General features: G+C 62.8%; 3 protein-coding genes across 3 annotated transcripts; 2 read left to right on the top strand and 1 right to left on the bottom strand.

Moving 5' to 3' along the window:
• The first annotated feature begins 404 nt into the window (after window positions 1-404).
• Window positions 405-7,535, top strand: CHLRE_01g041400v5 (uncharacterized protein). The gene is made up of 9 exons (XM_043058810.1): window positions 405-705; window positions 867-1,019; window positions 1,203-1,683; window positions 3,012-3,068; window positions 3,233-3,341; window positions 3,560-3,649; window positions 5,263-5,571; window positions 5,971-6,521; window positions 6,720-7,535. Exons 3-9 carry the CDS (start codon window positions 1,235-1,237, stop codon window positions 6,868-6,870), a joined length of 1,716 nt encoding a protein of 571 aa, XP_042928724.1. The 5' UTR covers window positions 405-705; window positions 867-1,019; window positions 1,203-1,234; the 3' UTR covers window positions 6,871-7,535.
• A 1,114-nt stretch (window positions 7,536-8,649) lies between these two features.
• Window positions 8,650-10,694, bottom strand: CHLRE_01g041351v5 (uncharacterized protein). Its single transcript, XM_001689636.2, has 3 exons — window positions 10,133-10,694; window positions 9,723-9,880; window positions 8,650-9,460 (listed from the first exon to the last, which is right to left on the bottom strand). The coding sequence occupies exons 1-3, from the start codon at window positions 10,557-10,559 to the stop codon at window positions 9,227-9,229; spliced, it is 819 nt and encodes a 272-aa protein (XP_001689688.2). The 5' UTR covers window positions 10,560-10,694; the 3' UTR covers window positions 8,650-9,226.
• A 100-nt stretch (window positions 10,695-10,794) lies between these two features.
• On the top strand, window positions 10,795-14,308 carry CHLRE_01g041300v5 (uncharacterized protein). The gene is made up of 6 exons (XM_043058809.1): window positions 10,795-10,951; window positions 11,107-11,271; window positions 11,558-11,905; window positions 12,124-12,755; window positions 13,046-13,240; window positions 13,638-14,308. Exons 1-6 carry the CDS (start codon window positions 10,913-10,915, stop codon window positions 13,807-13,809), a joined length of 1,551 nt encoding a protein of 516 aa, XP_042928723.1. The 5' UTR covers window positions 10,795-10,912; the 3' UTR covers window positions 13,810-14,308.
• Window positions 14,309-14,637: the final 329 nt, after the last annotated feature.

Here is a 14,637-nt window from a genome sequence, read left to right as displayed (position 1 = left end):
CCCATCTGCAGCAATGTGGCCGACTGTTTTAGGTCGGACGCATCACAGGAGCCAGGTAGCCAGGCTGCCAGGTGTCTGAAAAGGCACAACCTGGGCAAGCCGCGCTTCGGGCGATTTACACATGCCGCCCATATGCGATCAACAGGCTGTACCAAACATGTGGCACTCGCGGTTGACATGTGGCACGCTCGGTTGGCTCGCCCCCCAAAGGGGGGCGACAGGCATAGTCCTCGGCCAGACCCTTACATTCGGGTTGTTCACGGATCCAGGTTTTTGGGCTGAGCCCCCCCAGCGCAGCGTTCCAGGAAGGGGGGGGGGCGAACCACCGTCCGTGCCTGTGAGCTGCCTGCACCCCGCCCGCTACATTCAACTGCCGACTGCGAGCGCCAAAATAATATGTGGCAACATCTGTCTACATCAAAGTGCCGTTCGAGTAGGATCTGAGCTAAGCAGGCCTTCTGCCGGGGCCCTTCGCTAACATCCGAGCTAAACAAGCTAAAGTCGGCAACTGAGCATAAGACATCGAGCCGCAGCTGGCGCAGGACGTCAGCGCAGTCGTCAACCTAGCACAGAAGTTCGGCAGGGATGCTGCGTGGACTCTGAACGCCGCCAACGCGCGCGTCACGGCCACACCTGTAGACCGCGCTATCTTCTCCGTATCTTCGGAAGATGGCAAACTGGCGTTGCTGGATGAATTAGTCAAAAGTGAGCCGGGCAGGGCAACCCGGTTCTTAAGGCGATGCTAACTCTGGCCGGTGTAACCTCTTTCGCTAACTCCGTCCTGGTCGACATGCCGTAATGCACATCCCATTCCGCCGTGCCTGAATCTGCATATGTCCCCCGGCCGCTCGCGTGACGCTCTACAGGTGGCAGCACCTTCGTGCCGGAGCCCCAGTGTGTTAGACAAGTGTTCCCCGGTCACGGGAAAAGGGGCTGAGCCCCTCCACAGTCTGAGGCCGAACAACCTCATCGCCCGGACATAGCCGGGGTCGGTTTCCACAGGCACATAGCCAAACCAGGTTAGAAAAGCACGAAGCCCTCGTGTGTGTGGCGCACGCGGGGGGGAGGAAGGGGGGCCTTTTAGTGTTGAGTAGGGACGCTCGGGCCAGGGCTGGGGAGGGGAAAGTAACGGGACACAGAGCACGGAGCACCGGATGGTATGTCGCCCGGTCCCCCTCGGCCAATGTCTCGCTGTCGTGCAGGCGCGGCTGCTGGCCCAGGCGTGAGCGTGCTCATGGAGAGGGACGCTGCAGAGCGCAGCTTGCGCAAGGCGGCATTCTTCGGCTTCAGGCCGCGTGCCAGCCCCCCCGCAGTCGTGCCGCCGCAGCTCGTGTCGCCTGCGTACACCCACATCCTGGACGCGGTTGCGGCGCCAGCGGCACCGCCGGCTTCGTGGGGCCCAGCCGAGACGCAGCTGTACGGCACCGTGCGCCGCCTCCTGGCGCTCGGCAGCGACCTGCACCCCTCAGAGGAGGAGCTGCACATGGGCTTCCTGAAGTGGCACAGCGACGACCTGCTGGCGGGGCAGCTCACTCTGCTGGATTCTTCAACGTCCACCCTCAGCGCCTCGCCCAACGGCATCCTCACCTCACGCGGCCCCACCGGCGGCGAAAGCTTCGCCGTGGTGCTGCTGGAGTGCAAGAGCGATGTGGGCGCCGGCAACCCCCTGGTGCAGGCGCTCAGGTGCGAGTCGGACCTGATGGGGTGTCTGCTGTCGGCTGTTGGGTGTCAGATGTTGGGTGTCGAACCCGCTGGAGAGATGGTCTGAGCCGCGGTATGTATAGGTTTAGGGAAGCGTGGCCCGCTAAACTAAACACATCACATCCTTGCCAGCTGGGCAGCGGGCGTGACTTATTGGTAGGTCCGGGTGGCACGCCGTGCAGCCACTGTGTGTGTGCAGGAGGTGTGTGTGCGTTTGCGTGTGCGTGTGCATGTGCGTGTGCGCGTGTGTGCGCGTGTGTGTGCGCGTGTGGGTGCGTGTCACGACGCTAACCCAGTGTCCACATGTGCTCCCCCGCGTGCGCAAGTCTCTAGTGTCTCGAGTGTCTCTAGTTTCTTGCAGAGTGCCTTGCTGAGTTGAGGTTTGGTTGGTTTTGGGTGGCCGCAGCCCGTTAGTAGTGTTATTGTAGTGGCGTTCATCTGACACATCGACATATAGGCTTTGCCCCGCATATCGCCTTTATTGGGTGTTTGGACCGAGACACAAACTCAGGAACCCCACAACCTGCGTATAGTTTTCCCCTCGCCTCAATCCTAGCGTTCGCTTAGAGTGTGTTCTGGTCGTCTTAACACTGGCAAGCACTGCTAACGGTTTGCCGCCGGGCTCAAACGTGGGATGCGGCCACGCCCCCAGCAGCCGCCTCTCTGATTGATTTGGAGCTTGGTGGTCTGAGGTAGCGCGCCCACTCAGGTAGCGCGTTGAACAAGAGCTCTTATGCGTCCTATCCGCTCTAGCGCATTGAGTAGAAGCTACAGATTATACTCTGGTGCTCGTGGTCCGCGGTAATTTAGGATTTGGCACGTGGGAGGGCCGTAGTTCAGCCAGCCTCGCACATTTGGGGGGCGTGGCGGGCGGCTGGGCCCCATGCGTCGCAGGGCAGCAGCGCCAAGGGCAGGGCGCCGCTTCCACCCGACACCAAGGCCCCTCCCCCGCTGCCGTTGTTAATGGATTGAAGCATGACCTCGTGGCGTGCTGTTGTGCTGCTGTGCCGCCCGGAAGGGTGCAAGCACGCCACTACGTACTGAGCTTGTATTGATGCGGCTAAGGGCATCTGCTGCGTGCGGCACCGACATACATGGTGCGGCTGTACCGCCCGGCTGGTGCAGTCCCATCTGGCAGCGGCCTGCACTAGTCTTGTTTTGGTCTTCAAGCACAAAATGCACCGACTGGCTCAGCCCCAAAACCTGACGAGAACCGCCTTTCCACAGCCAGCGACGTACCCATACATTGCGCTATTGTTTGTGTCAAGCATCTCACCAGAAATTCTTTATTCCTTTCTTTCATCCGACAGGCACTACCAGATTTACTATGGGGATGGCACGCGCTGGGCTGAGCGGGCGACATACCGGTAAGCATGCCAGCAAGCCTGCGAGCACCCATCTGGGTGTTGGTGGCTTGGGGGCAACAGAGAAATGCTCGTTTCCCAACAGAGAAATGCTCGTTTCCCAGCATGCGTCCGTCACACGCACCGGCTTGGGCGGCTCAAAGTGTGCACCGCACCAACTCCCATAGGTGCGACCCCATGCCGGTGCTGGTGCTGCTGCTGGAGGGCCCGCGCCTGTCCATCCATGCCGCCTGGACCATCTACCAGAACCGCGTTGGTTACGCGCCGCTGACGCCGGTGGGTGTGTGGGTGTGCCGCCTGAGTATGTCACTCGCATGTGTGCCTTGCAGGTTGGGCATTGTGGTTAGTGACGCGGTCGGACGAATGAGATTGAAAACACTTCAAGGCTGGTACAAACATGAAATTTCGGGCACTGATGTTTCTTGTTCTGCCTTTCCTCGCCGGCTGCCGACTTGCCACGGCTGCTGCTGCTGGTGTCGACCAACACACGCCAGAGCTACTACCTGGCCAACGAGACAGTATCGGACAACAGCAACGTGTGGAAGCTCATGGCCGTGCTGTCCGCCTACAAGAAGGCGGTCAAGGTGTGCGTGCGTGCGTGCATGCATGTGTGCGTAAATGTGTGTGTATGTGTAGGTCCGGGCGCTGTATTCCATTCCAAACTCCCAGCTGCACAGCGCGATGGCTCGCCCCTTGTATTTGTATCTGCACGTGTGGCCGGAGGTGCCGATGAAGCACCAGTAAGTTAACCCCATAGCGAGCTTCGCATCCAGGTTTGGGCACCAGGGGATCCCTATTGGGCACAGCGCCATCGCTTTGGCTGATATGCGATTGCCCTTTGGCCATGGCTTTGGCAACTTGGGCTTGGGCGTCGCTGGCTTTGCGGCCGCGCCGGGACTGGGCCTAGGTTGCTTTGGTGCACTTTGGGTGCACTTTGTCACACGCCCGGCGACTTTTAGGTCGGCCACGAGTCGGCATTTACTGCACACTCGGCATCAACAATCATTTCCGCTTACATACCGTAATATATCATCCTGTATTCACCACCGTTTTTGTGTCAATGCTTACGGTCACGCCACAATCAAATGTGTCTGGGTCAACCCCAAACGACCAAACGACCAACGAACCAGAAGCCAGAATCAGCCCGCAGAGCACAGAGGAGGTTTGGCCTTCAACGTATCTTTTGCGGCCTTGAGTCTTACTCTTTGCGTCGGCGAAGAATGTAGGTCATAGACTGCCACCCTTCAGATGTAACCCAGGCTTGGGGCGCGCGTAGACCCAACCCACTTATGCTAACCTGGTGCGACACCCAGCAACACTTACCTCACCTGTGACGAGAGAGGGCGGTAACGGCGCCAGGTCGGAAGGCGCCGGCACCAAGGCGGGCATGTGCGGATGGCAGGAGGGCGGGCAGCGGCGCGTAAGAAGCTGACCTAGGTGCAACTTAACATTTTATAGCTCAGACCTACAACGCGGCCTACCTAAGGGCTGGCGTGGCATGTGCGGAAGGCTTGACATCTTGAACCTTGTCAGCCTGTATCATTGACTGATTGTCAGCCATCCACCCAACCCCAGCCAGCCCAGCCCAGGGAGCGCAGAGGAGGTGTGGCCTCAACCTTTGCGCCCAGGGTCGCACGGGCGCGGTGTTCTCCCGCGTTGGCCGTTGGCGCCCCGTGCATGTATGGCCCGTGCCATGCAGTGTAGCGTCCATTTGTAGGACTACTGCACGCGGCGGACACGGCTGGCTGCTTGGCGGGCTGGCTATCTACTGGCTGGGTGGCTGGCTCATGAAGCTGGGTTGGCGCGGGGTTCACGAAGCTGAGTTCGATTCTGTGCTCCTCTGGTTATACGAGGGGGTGCAGCGATGGTGGGCCGATAGGCGCTTACTGCGTGCACGGCCTTTCTGAATGCAGTATACCATTGTGTTGCCCAACACACTGACATCCACTGCACTGCTGCCTGAGACGCGTGAGGAGGATGTGGTTGGAGACATGTCAGACTCAACATCATACAGTCACGGCTAAAGTTGTGGTATATATGATTTCTATGCATAACAGTGCAGTACTTTCCGTGCCTACTGCTCTAGCCCAACCACCACCCCAGACCACCCCCATCTCACCCCCAGCTACCACCCACACTACCCCCATCTCACCCCCAACTACCAACATCTCACCCCCAACTACCAGCCGACGCACAGGCGCTTGACGACAGCTACACGTTGCGGAAGCAGCTGCTGGGCGAGGCCGCGATGGAGCGAGCGGCGAGCCTGCGGGTCGCTGCGCACACGGCGGGGGTCGCCACGGAAGTTCACACGCCTGCAGCAGGAGGGGCGGGCGGCGTGCGCCCGTGCACGCTGCCCTACGGCTTGTTGGACGAGGCGCTGGGGTTGTCGGCCATTGCCTTCCGCGGCCCGGGGCTGATGTACGAGGCCCTGCAGCAGGTGGCGGCGGGTGGCGAGGAGCGGAGTGTGCTGGTCAAGTTCGTGCAGGCGCGGTACGGCACCGCGGTAGGTGTTGGGTGGGCGAGGTGGGTGTCTGTGAGCGGTTGCGAGACTCGGTTGGACACTGAACACCATCCGGCGGCGGGCTTGCCGCATACCTGCATACTTGGGTGCATCGATGTCCGCGAGCTGCTTAGTATGTGCAACGCAGGCCTACCTCTAGCCTCTAGGGGTGACCGAGCCCCGCCAGTCCCTCCGCCACATGCGCACACGCACGCGCCCCACTCAGCCTCTTCACCACCACCTCCCGCTGCTGCTGGTGTGCCGCGCATGGGCATATTTCCGCGCGTGCACATCACAGTAGGCACAGCGCGGCGCTGCATACGGCATATCACTGCGCCACGGCTTGCTTACAAGCAACTGACTGCTGTGAGGACACCCCTGCTGCTCCTGCTGCTGCTGCAGGTGCACAAGGCGTGGCACGCGGCGGGGTTGGCGCCCGAGCTGTACGACGTGCGCAGCCCGGCGGGCGGCGGTACTAGCGGCGGGCCGGCGCAGTACCTGATGGTGGTCATGGAGCTGCTGCACCCGGCGGACGGCTGGATGCCGCTGCAGCAGGCGCTCGTCCTCGCGGCCGCCGTGGACAGCGGCAGCAGCAGCAGCAGGGCTGCCGGAGGAGGCGGCGCCGCGCTCAAGGACGCCGTCCGCCAGGCGCTGCACAGGGCGCACGCGGTGCCCGTGGAGCAGTCCGCGGCGGCGGAGCTCGTCCTGACGGAGGCGGGCAGTGGCGGCGGAAGCGGTGGCGGCGGCGGCAGCAGCGGCAGTCGCGTTGGCGGTGCACCAAAGGCGGTGCATGGCGATATGCGGCCGCCCAACATAATGGTGCGCTCCGCGATGGCAACAGCGGGGGCCTCTGCTGACGTTGGCGGCGTGATGGGCTCGAGTCCCGCGAGCGGAGCAGGTGGCACTGCTTCCGCGACTGGCACGTGGCACGTGCGGTTCATCGACTTTGACTGGTGAGTAGTTCCAACCGTACCGCTGCGCCCATCGTGGCATGCGCTACATGCACGCTCAACAAGCCTATTCCCATGAATGACACAGCGCGCCCAGCACCCAAGCGCAGACCAGCGCAAGCCAGCATCTCTCTGACTGTTTGATTGCCAACAGCCTCGCTACACACCGCACCCCTGTGACAACCGCACCCACCCACGCAGGGCGGGGCTCGAGGGCGACGCGGACGCCCGGTACCCGGTGCTGCTGTCGCCCCTCATCCGGTGGCCTGAGGGCGTGGCGCCCGGCACCCAGATGCGTCAGCAGCACGACACAGAGCTGCTGGAGCTGGAGCTGGCCGCGGCCGGCTCGTGAGAAAGGCGCGGGTGGATGGGTGTATTGCAGGCATGGACAGCAGTGTTGCAGGCCGGGAGCGGCACGACTAGAATCAGGGTTTGCTGGCTTGGGAGATCGGCGAGAGTGGGTGTGTTTGGGACATGGGCGGTGGGCGGTGCACTGGCACAGGGGCGGCATGACGGTGCCCCCTGTACATTGCGCCCTTGGAGACACCAGGTCATGCGGCCACCGACCGCATGCGGTGCTGCCAGCGGTATGCAGTGTTGTTACTTGGGCGCGCTGGCAGTTCAGTACGATAGGCAAACTGGAGCGGGGCTTGAATTGGATCTGGCTGGATACAGAGGAGGCTCCCCAGCGCCAACGTTCTTGCGGTAGACTGTTAGGGGCGCTGTTCATGAGCCATCTAACACAATCCAGTGCAGATGCGGTTATCGCGGTTATCTAGATGTTTCCCGGGTAGAAACTCGCTGGGGCGTGAAGGGGCTCGAGCAAAGCTTTGCTCCCTACTGCTCCTCCGGCAACTTACGGCACATGGCGTCGGACCGCTGGCGGGAGGTGGAGTGGTGGACGGACGGACCGCGCTGGTCCCTTGTGTGTGTGTGTGTGTGTGTGTGTGTGTGTGTGTGTGTGTGTGTGTGTGTGTGTGTGTGTGTGTGTGTTGTGTTGTGTAACAGCTGAAGCGGTTGCTGCGTCCTACAAGTCACCCGGTTCTAGCTGGGTTTGGGATTGGGCGGATGCGCAGTGGCCCAGCGCCGTGCAGCTTCATCGGGGGCCTGGGTGGCAGGGGTGCCAGGCAGCCAGAGGCGCCGCCGTGGGCAGGCGGGTGCAGGGCAGCGGGGCAGCCACACAGGAGAAGGGTCAGCATCAGGGTGCTGGGGTGTCAGCGGCCTGGGTGCCAGCCTGCCAGGGGCGCCGGCGTGCAGCGCGCCAGGGGTGCGCAGGAAGGTGCTGCAGGGCAACGGGGCAGCCGCAACGGGAGGCGGCACGATTGATTTGGTGCAGGGGCATGAAATAGCGTACGAACCTCCCCTGGTACGAACGCTTCTCGCACGTGTCCTGCACGTAGAGTGCCAAACTCACAACCCGCCGCGCACCGAGGACTTGGCCGCTGCGGCGCGGCTCATGACTGGGCGGCTGGCAACGCATGCACATGGTCTCACCGTGTCGGCCTGGCGTGAAGAGGGGGTGGAGGAGGCCGACAAGCTGCGCGGTCCGCACGCACACTGGTTGAGCCTGCGTGCACACCGTGTGGTTGTAAGTCCTTTGTCCCAACAACTACGATATACCTGAGGGTGCTGATGGCCTTCTCTTTTGGAGTGCCACCCATTCAAGGCTGTCGCCCCCTTTGCGGGGCGAGCCAACGTATGGGTACGTATGGGCCGGGGCACGCCAACCAGCCAACACACCAACCGCTAACACCCGTGGCCCCGGCCAGGGTCCCGGCAACAACGCGCGCTCCAGACTGACGCCCGGGTGCGAGGGGCCAGGATGCCTCTGGAACCCAGCTGCCCGACCAAACTCACCCCGCCAGATGCCTGCGCTAGGCAACTTTCACACCGGAGGAGCGCAGGGCGAGTGGGGGCGAGCGGGGGCGGGACACCAGCAGCGATTCTGCTTTAGCTTTGGCTTGGCTTCAGCTGGGCTCTCGCTCTTCTGGCTTTCTGACTCAGGCTTCGGTGGATTCTGCTTTGGCCTTGTTGGCCCTGGTTGGCCTGGGCCTGGGTTAGTGCCCGTTTTCCTGTGGCTCTTATTATCACTCCGCAACATAGTTTCTGTACTCGATTGCAGCCTCTATTCCGCAAAATGCTCTTACACAACCTGGAAACGTGAACAACCCAAATGTAAGGTTCTGGCCGAGGACTATGGCTGTCGCCCCCCTTTGGGGGGCCAGCCAACCGAGCGTGCCACATGTCAACCGCGAGTGCCACATGTTTGGTAAAGCCTATTGATCGCACATAGGCGGCATGTACAAATCGCCCGAAGCGCGGCTTGCCCAGGTTGTGCCTTTTGCGACACCTGGCAGCCTGGCTACCTGGCTCCTGTGATGCGTCCGACCTAAAACAGCCGGCCACATTGCTGCAGATGGGGGCTTCCGCATCAAAACTGACAAAGCCAGGGCTGTCGCCCGGAGACCCGAAGGACCGGGACAAGCCTGCTCGACTGCCTAGTGCCATTCCGCTCCACCGCCTCCCAGACTACTGCTGAGTGCTGACCACGCCTGACTACTCCTACGTGGCACAGCCGAGCCAGTCAGCAGTCCGCCATCCCGCCCCCCCCCCCGCATCTTCACCTCCAGGCTTATCACCCCTGCAAAGAGAACCCACGAGCCGCCCACTACCTGCAATCCATCACCGGTCACCACGGCTCCAAAGGCTCAAGCATTGCTGGGGAAGACGTGGTAGAAGTGGTACAACTCCTCCTCGACCTCCAGCGCTCCCACCTCCGTGCCGCACACGCCGCAGCGGACGCGCCGGTATGCGGCTGAGGCCTTGGCGCGCTTGGGGCGCCGCCCGCCGCGGCCCGGCCCGCCGTCCGCGCCGCCGCGAGCCGCCGCCGCCGCGGGGTCAAAGCCGCCGCCGCCGCCGCCATCCTCGTCGTCCTCGTCCACCTGAGGACATGCAGGGCGGCAGACATGTACACCGTATGGCGTATGGCGGCATATGAACCCTCAGTCCCGCGCTCTACCATCTGGATGTGACGTCACATATTGCGCCCTCGCCCACACAGCCGCGCGCCCCTCGCTAGCGCGGTGGTGCCCCATCCCTGTCATTAATATCTGTAATCCCAAATTCCCAATCCCTCATACAGCAACAACCGCCCGCCCGCACTAAACAGCACTACACCAAACGGCAAGAGATGGCACGCCGCACCTGGCAGTTCACCACGAACATGGCGCGGTACTGGTTGTGGTACTTGTCGTGCTTCTGGCAGTCCAGGCACAGCATGGTGAAGCAGCCCGGACAGGACAGCACCGCGTCCGACACGCGGCCGCCGCGCTGCCGCTCCGCCCATGCCGCGTCCGCGTCGTCTGTGAGCCGAGATGTGAACACATGCGCACATGGCGTCAAAACACCGTACGTTTGTGTGTTTAGGAAAGGACAAAACGAACTGTGTCCGGCCACATGTGCGAACGCGTGCCGTGGAGCCAGACAGGCAGCAGCAAGCCAGAGGCGACATGGGGATTGGGGACTCACGGACCCGGCGGCAATACAGCCACCTAGCGTGCTGCGGTGCCCGTGGTGCAAAGTACGACCACACCGCGATGTCCCCGCCGCCTTACCCGCGTCCTCGTCGTACAGCGGATCCGGCTCCTGCGGCGGGCCTCCGCTCACAACGGAGTCATCGTCGCCGCCGCCACTGTCATCGTCACCGTCTGAGTCGGCGTCGCCGCCGCCCATGTCTTCATCTGGGTCGACTCGGTTAGCTCGCCCAACCCGGCCTGCAGGTGCTGCTGTTGATGCTGATGCTACTGCTGCTGGTGTCCCACGCGCTCGTCCTATCCGCTGGCCCCGCCGCTGTTGCCCCGCACCAGCAGCTGCTGTGGTGTCCTGTGAACTCGCTCGCCCTGCTCCGCTGGGCCCTGCGCCGGCGCCGGACTGGGTACGGTCGGCATCCCCAGAGGCGCCAGTGGCGGGAGCCGCAGCAACTGCCGGCGTGTGCGCCGCCGCGTCAGAGCTCATGAGGACGTCTTTATTGCTCTCTTGCATCTGCTATAACATGTGGCGGTGATCTATGGAGCGTGTAGGCAGATGGCGAAGCAAACTAAATATCATTTCAGCTTCAACAGCTCCTGCGCAGTACATTTACAGGTTTACTACTTCATCAGGGCTCGTGCACGTCTAGGGATTATACATGGTGCGATTGATGTAAAGCAAGGATTGCATTAACCGCTTGGGGGCCTCCTGCTGCAGAGACGTGGAGTTACTTACAATAAAGATTAGACAATGGTTCATTTCATTTAAGCTTGGCTACCCCTAAAGTCCCAGGAAGTCCGAGCCAACTCCAAATGCGTTCATTAGCATGGATACTGCCGTGTTTCGTCGCTTTACAATGCCTTGTTATGATAGAGGTCAACAAACATGTGCCGGATGACTACATGGTGAGCAAGCCGCAGAGTTCCGCTCCACATTCCCGTAACCAGCGCTTCCTTGTTTTGCCTTAAAACTTTAAGGTCATGCTGTGGTCACGTTCATGGACATCAACTTGCTCGGGTCCCAGTTAAGTGCTCCTGGTCAACCGTGGCCAATTGCGCAGGACGAGGTGTTCCACGGCCCCCAGTCCCGCCACTACTGCCATGGCGCCTTTGAGGTGTGGCACCCCAAAATTACCACCTTCCCCGGCATCTATTACCTGGCCACCGTCTACGGCTGGTGCCGCTGGGCAGTGCAGGCGGCGCTGCTCAAACAGCCCCTGGACATGGTGGGAGCGACTGGGGTGACGGGGGTCAGGTCGGGTGTGTGTGCACGTGCTGGCTAGGCGCTGTACGGTATCTAGAAGGGCAGCCGGCGGACAGGCGGCCGTGTGCTAACAGCGGGTTGGAAGGGCGCGCACTCCAGGCCGCGATGTGGCTGTGCGTCACCGTCACCAGACGGGGATGTACGGGCGTGTGCATGTGGGTCGAGCGTCAAGTACAAGGACAGGGACGCATCCTTGATGACACGCACAAAAACCTTCCTCAATCCGTTCCCTCTCCCCCTTCGCGCAGGACGCCGCCTGCGCCACGCCCTACCTGCGCACCCTCAATGTGGTCCTCTCCGTGGCGTGCCTGCTGGTGCTCCGGGCCATCCTCCTGCAGCTCCAACAACAACAACAACACCCACAACAAACGCAACAAACACAACAAACGCAACACCAACAGAAGCAGCCCCAGCAACAACAACAAGGACAGCGGCTTCAGTCGCGGTCTCATGGCGCGGCGCGGCCCGCCTCTGCGCCCGTGTCGGCCTCCCTGCACGCGGCGCTGCTGGCGCTGTACCCGCTGCACTGGTTCTTCTCCTTCCTGCTGTACACAGATGTGGCGTCACTGCTGGGGCTGCTGCTGGCGCACCTGGCGGTGAGGGAGGCGAGGGAAGGGGAGAAGGGAGGGAAGAAGGGAGGGGAGAAGGGAGGGGACAAGGGAGGGGAGAAGGGAGGAGAGGGGATAGGAGGGAAAGGGACAAGAGAGGGGAAAGGGAGGGATTGTGTATGGGGAAACACCATGTTAATTGCGGGCTTCATTATTTGTTTAGGCCTTGAAAGTGTATTTAGGATTTTGATATGCTCTCTTTGCAGGCACTCCGGCGGCATTACCTACTGGCGGCACTGGCGGGCGGCGCGGCAGTTCTATGCCGCCAGACCAACGCCGTGTGGGCGGCCTTCGTGCTGGGGGAGGCGGCGCTGAGGGAGCTAGGCCTGGCGACGGCAGTAGCACTGCCTTGCGGCAGCAATAGCAGCGCTGCGGCGGCAGCAGTAGGCGGGGCCGGCAGCAGCACAGCTGTTGCGGAGAAGGAGGCCGCGCTGGCCACAGCCGAGGTGGCGGAGGCGGAGGCGGGGCTTGTGGGGGAGCTGAAAGTGGCGGCGGCTCGGGCGTGGCGGCGGCGGGGTCAGCTGGTGGCGGCGCTGTGGCCGTTGCTACTGCCACCAGCGGGCTTCGTCGCGTTCCTGATTAGGAACGGCGGCTCAGTGGTTCTTGGGGACAAGGAGGCACACAAGCCGGTGAGGCACGGCGCGCAGCTGCTGTACTTTGCGGGGTGGTCGGCTTTAATGCTGTGGCCGCAGCTGTGGCCGGCGGCGGGAGCCCTGGCGGCGGCGGCGCGGCGGCGGCCGCTGTTGGCGGGCGTTACGGCGGCGGCGGGGCTGGCGGCGGCGGCGGGAGTGGTGCACGTGTCCACGCTGGTACACCCGTACATGCTCGCCGACAACAGGTGGGTCGTGGGGTGACCCGGCACCTGGTCTAGAACCGGCCGGTCTGAGCAGGCGAGCCTGCTATCCGAGTGCGGCTCTGGCCTCCGCTTGCCTTTGTCAGCCCTCCCCCCCCTTGAGCGCCTGGGCGTATTGTTGCGCATCCTTATTTCCGCCACCGTCTTCATCATCGTCATCACTGCACTTTCCATGCATGGCTCCCCACATCCCCATCTGCCATGGCCACCCCGCCGCCGCCGCCGCCGCCGCCGCCGCCGCCGCCGCCGCCGCCGCCACCCCCTCGCACCCACAGGCACTACGTGTTCTACCTGTGGCGGCGGCTCATCAACCGCCATCGCCTGGCGCGGTACGCGCTGGCGCCCGCCTACGTCGCCGCCTGCGCGCTGCTGGTGGCGGCGGCGCGGCGGCGGGTGTCGCGGCTGTGGCTGGCGGGCTTCGCCGTGTGCCTGGTGGCGCAGCTGCTGCCGGCGTGGCTGCTGGAGCTCAGGTGGGTGCGGCGGAGCAGCGGCTATGCAGGGAGCGCGGGACGGAGTTCGGTGCTGGGTGCTGCTTGCTGGTCTCGCGAGTCGTGACGGGGAGACTGCGTATTGCACTTTGCCTGGCCTTGTGCGGGATACGGTTCGACCATACCCAGCCCAGGACTGCTCACTGCTCACGCCTTATCGGCGGTGGCAGTGCCCTGCACGTTGTGTCCGCGGATTCCACCTTGCCTGCCTGCAATCACCCAAGCCTTCCTGCACGGCGCCCACACCGCACCCACCCCGCCCCGCCCCGCCCCCCTACCTCCGGGACTACGCACGGGATGTCGCCAACCTGCCCCTTGCCGTGTCCCGTCAAATCCACGCTCCCACTTCTTACATACTCATGACTCCACCCACACGCAGGTACTTCACCCCCGGCTTCTTCCTGCTGGCGCTGCACCTGCCGCCGCCCAGCCCGCGGCAGGCGGCGGGCCTGGCCGCCACCTACCTGGCGGTGGACGGTGCCAGCGCGGCGCTGTTCCTGTACCGGCCCTACACCTTCGCGGACGGCAGCGTGGCGCGGTTCCTGTGGTGATGGCGCATGGCGGAGGGGGGTTGGTCGTGTGGTGAAGGTGGAGGAGGAGGAGAAGGCGAGGCAGAGCTGGGAGAGCGTGTGCTGGGAGGCAGCGCGTGTGCGTGTGTGTGTGTGTGTGTGTGTGTGTGTGTGTGTGTGTGTGTGTGTGTGTGTGTGTGTGTGAGGGGGAGTGGGCATGGGGCAGGGGGCCAGGGCGTGGTGGTTGGTGGGTGCTGCAGGTTTGGCCGTTGGTGGGGCTTCGAGGGGCAGGGGCAGGGGCTTTCAGGTTGAAGGCTGGCTGGAGCGGGCTGACAGGCTGTAGGGCGTGATCGGATTGGAGATGATGATGTGCCGAGGCGGTGCCGAGTTGATACAGTGCCCTTCACGGGTGCGACATGCCACTACGGTAATAGGGCCATCCGTGGCGCTCGCCAACGCCGCGTCCCCACACGCGGAAGCAATGTGTTGAGTTTGCGCCTAGGACAGACGACCACTCAGGACGGTGTAAGTGGGCTAGCGCTAGGACAGGATCAACCTATCTAGCTCCTTACATCACGGACCTAGGCCGGACGGCTGGGGAGGACAGCATCAACCTTTCCTCCATACTCTGCGCCACACGCTGCAGCACACACACTCCCAATCACTCGCTACCGCTATCCAGGCACTGCCATCAATCCGGGTATCCAGAGACGGCCTGCTCAACGCATGGCAGCAGCACTGGTGACGCGTGTACTCGCACTTGCGGCGTGCGTCGCGGCTATCCTCGCAACTACAGGCAACTACCAACACCCCAACTGACACACGGGGATCACAAACGGGTTTCTGTGCAACTGCCAACGAACAGTGGCG

Source organism: Chlamydomonas reinhardtii, chromosome 1, assembly GCF_000002595.2.
Source record: "Chlamydomonas reinhardtii strain CC-503 cw92 mt+ chromosome 1, whole genome shotgun sequence".
In the NCBI taxonomy this organism is placed as follows: Eukaryota; Viridiplantae; Chlorophyta; class Chlorophyceae; order Chlamydomonadales; family Chlamydomonadaceae; genus Chlamydomonas; species Chlamydomonas reinhardtii.
The sequence above is the reverse complement of the archived record's forward strand: the minus strand, read 5'-3'. Positions and strand labels throughout refer to the sequence as shown.

What these genes read in the sequence shown, in the direction of transcription:
- CHLRE_01g041400v5 (XM_043058810.1), top strand. Translation starts at nt 1,235, where the DNA reads ATGGAGAGGGACGCTGCAGAGCGCAGCTTGCGCAAGGCGGCATTCTTC. An exon ending in AGGCGCGGTACGGCACCGCG is followed by an intron (nt 5,572 to 5,970) that starts GTAGGTGTTGGG and finishes CTGCTGCTGCAG; the next exon opens with GTGCACAAGGCGTGGCACGC. An exon ending in CGGTTCATCGACTTTGACTG is followed by an intron (nt 6,522 to 6,719) that starts GTGAGTAGTTCC and finishes CCACCCACGCAG; the next exon opens with GGCGGGGCTCGAGGGCGACG.
- CHLRE_01g041351v5 (XM_001689636.2), bottom strand. Translation starts at nt 10,559, where the DNA reads ATGCAAGAGAGCAATAAAGACGTCCTCATGAGCTCTGACGCGGCGGCG. An exon ending in GCTGTACGACGAGGACGCGG is followed by an intron (nt 9,881 to 10,132) that starts GTAAGGCGGCGG and finishes CTCGGCTCACAG; the next exon opens with ACGACGCGGACGCGGCATGG. An exon ending in TGTTCGTGGTGAACTGCCAG is followed by an intron (nt 9,461 to 9,722) that starts GTGCGGCGTGCC and finishes GCATGTCCTCAG; the next exon opens with GTGGACGAGGACGACGAGGA.
- CHLRE_01g041300v5 (XM_043058809.1), top strand. Translation starts at nt 10,913, where the DNA reads ATGATAGAGGTCAACAAACATGTGCCGGATGACTACATG. An exon ending in TGCTGCTGGCGCACCTGGCG is followed by an intron (nt 11,906 to 12,123) that starts GTGAGGGAGGCG and finishes CTCTCTTTGCAG; the next exon opens with GCACTCCGGCGGCATTACCT. An exon ending in TACATGCTCGCCGACAACAG is followed by an intron (nt 12,756 to 13,045) that starts GTGGGTCGTGGG and finishes TCGCACCCACAG; the next exon opens with GCACTACGTGTTCTACCTGT.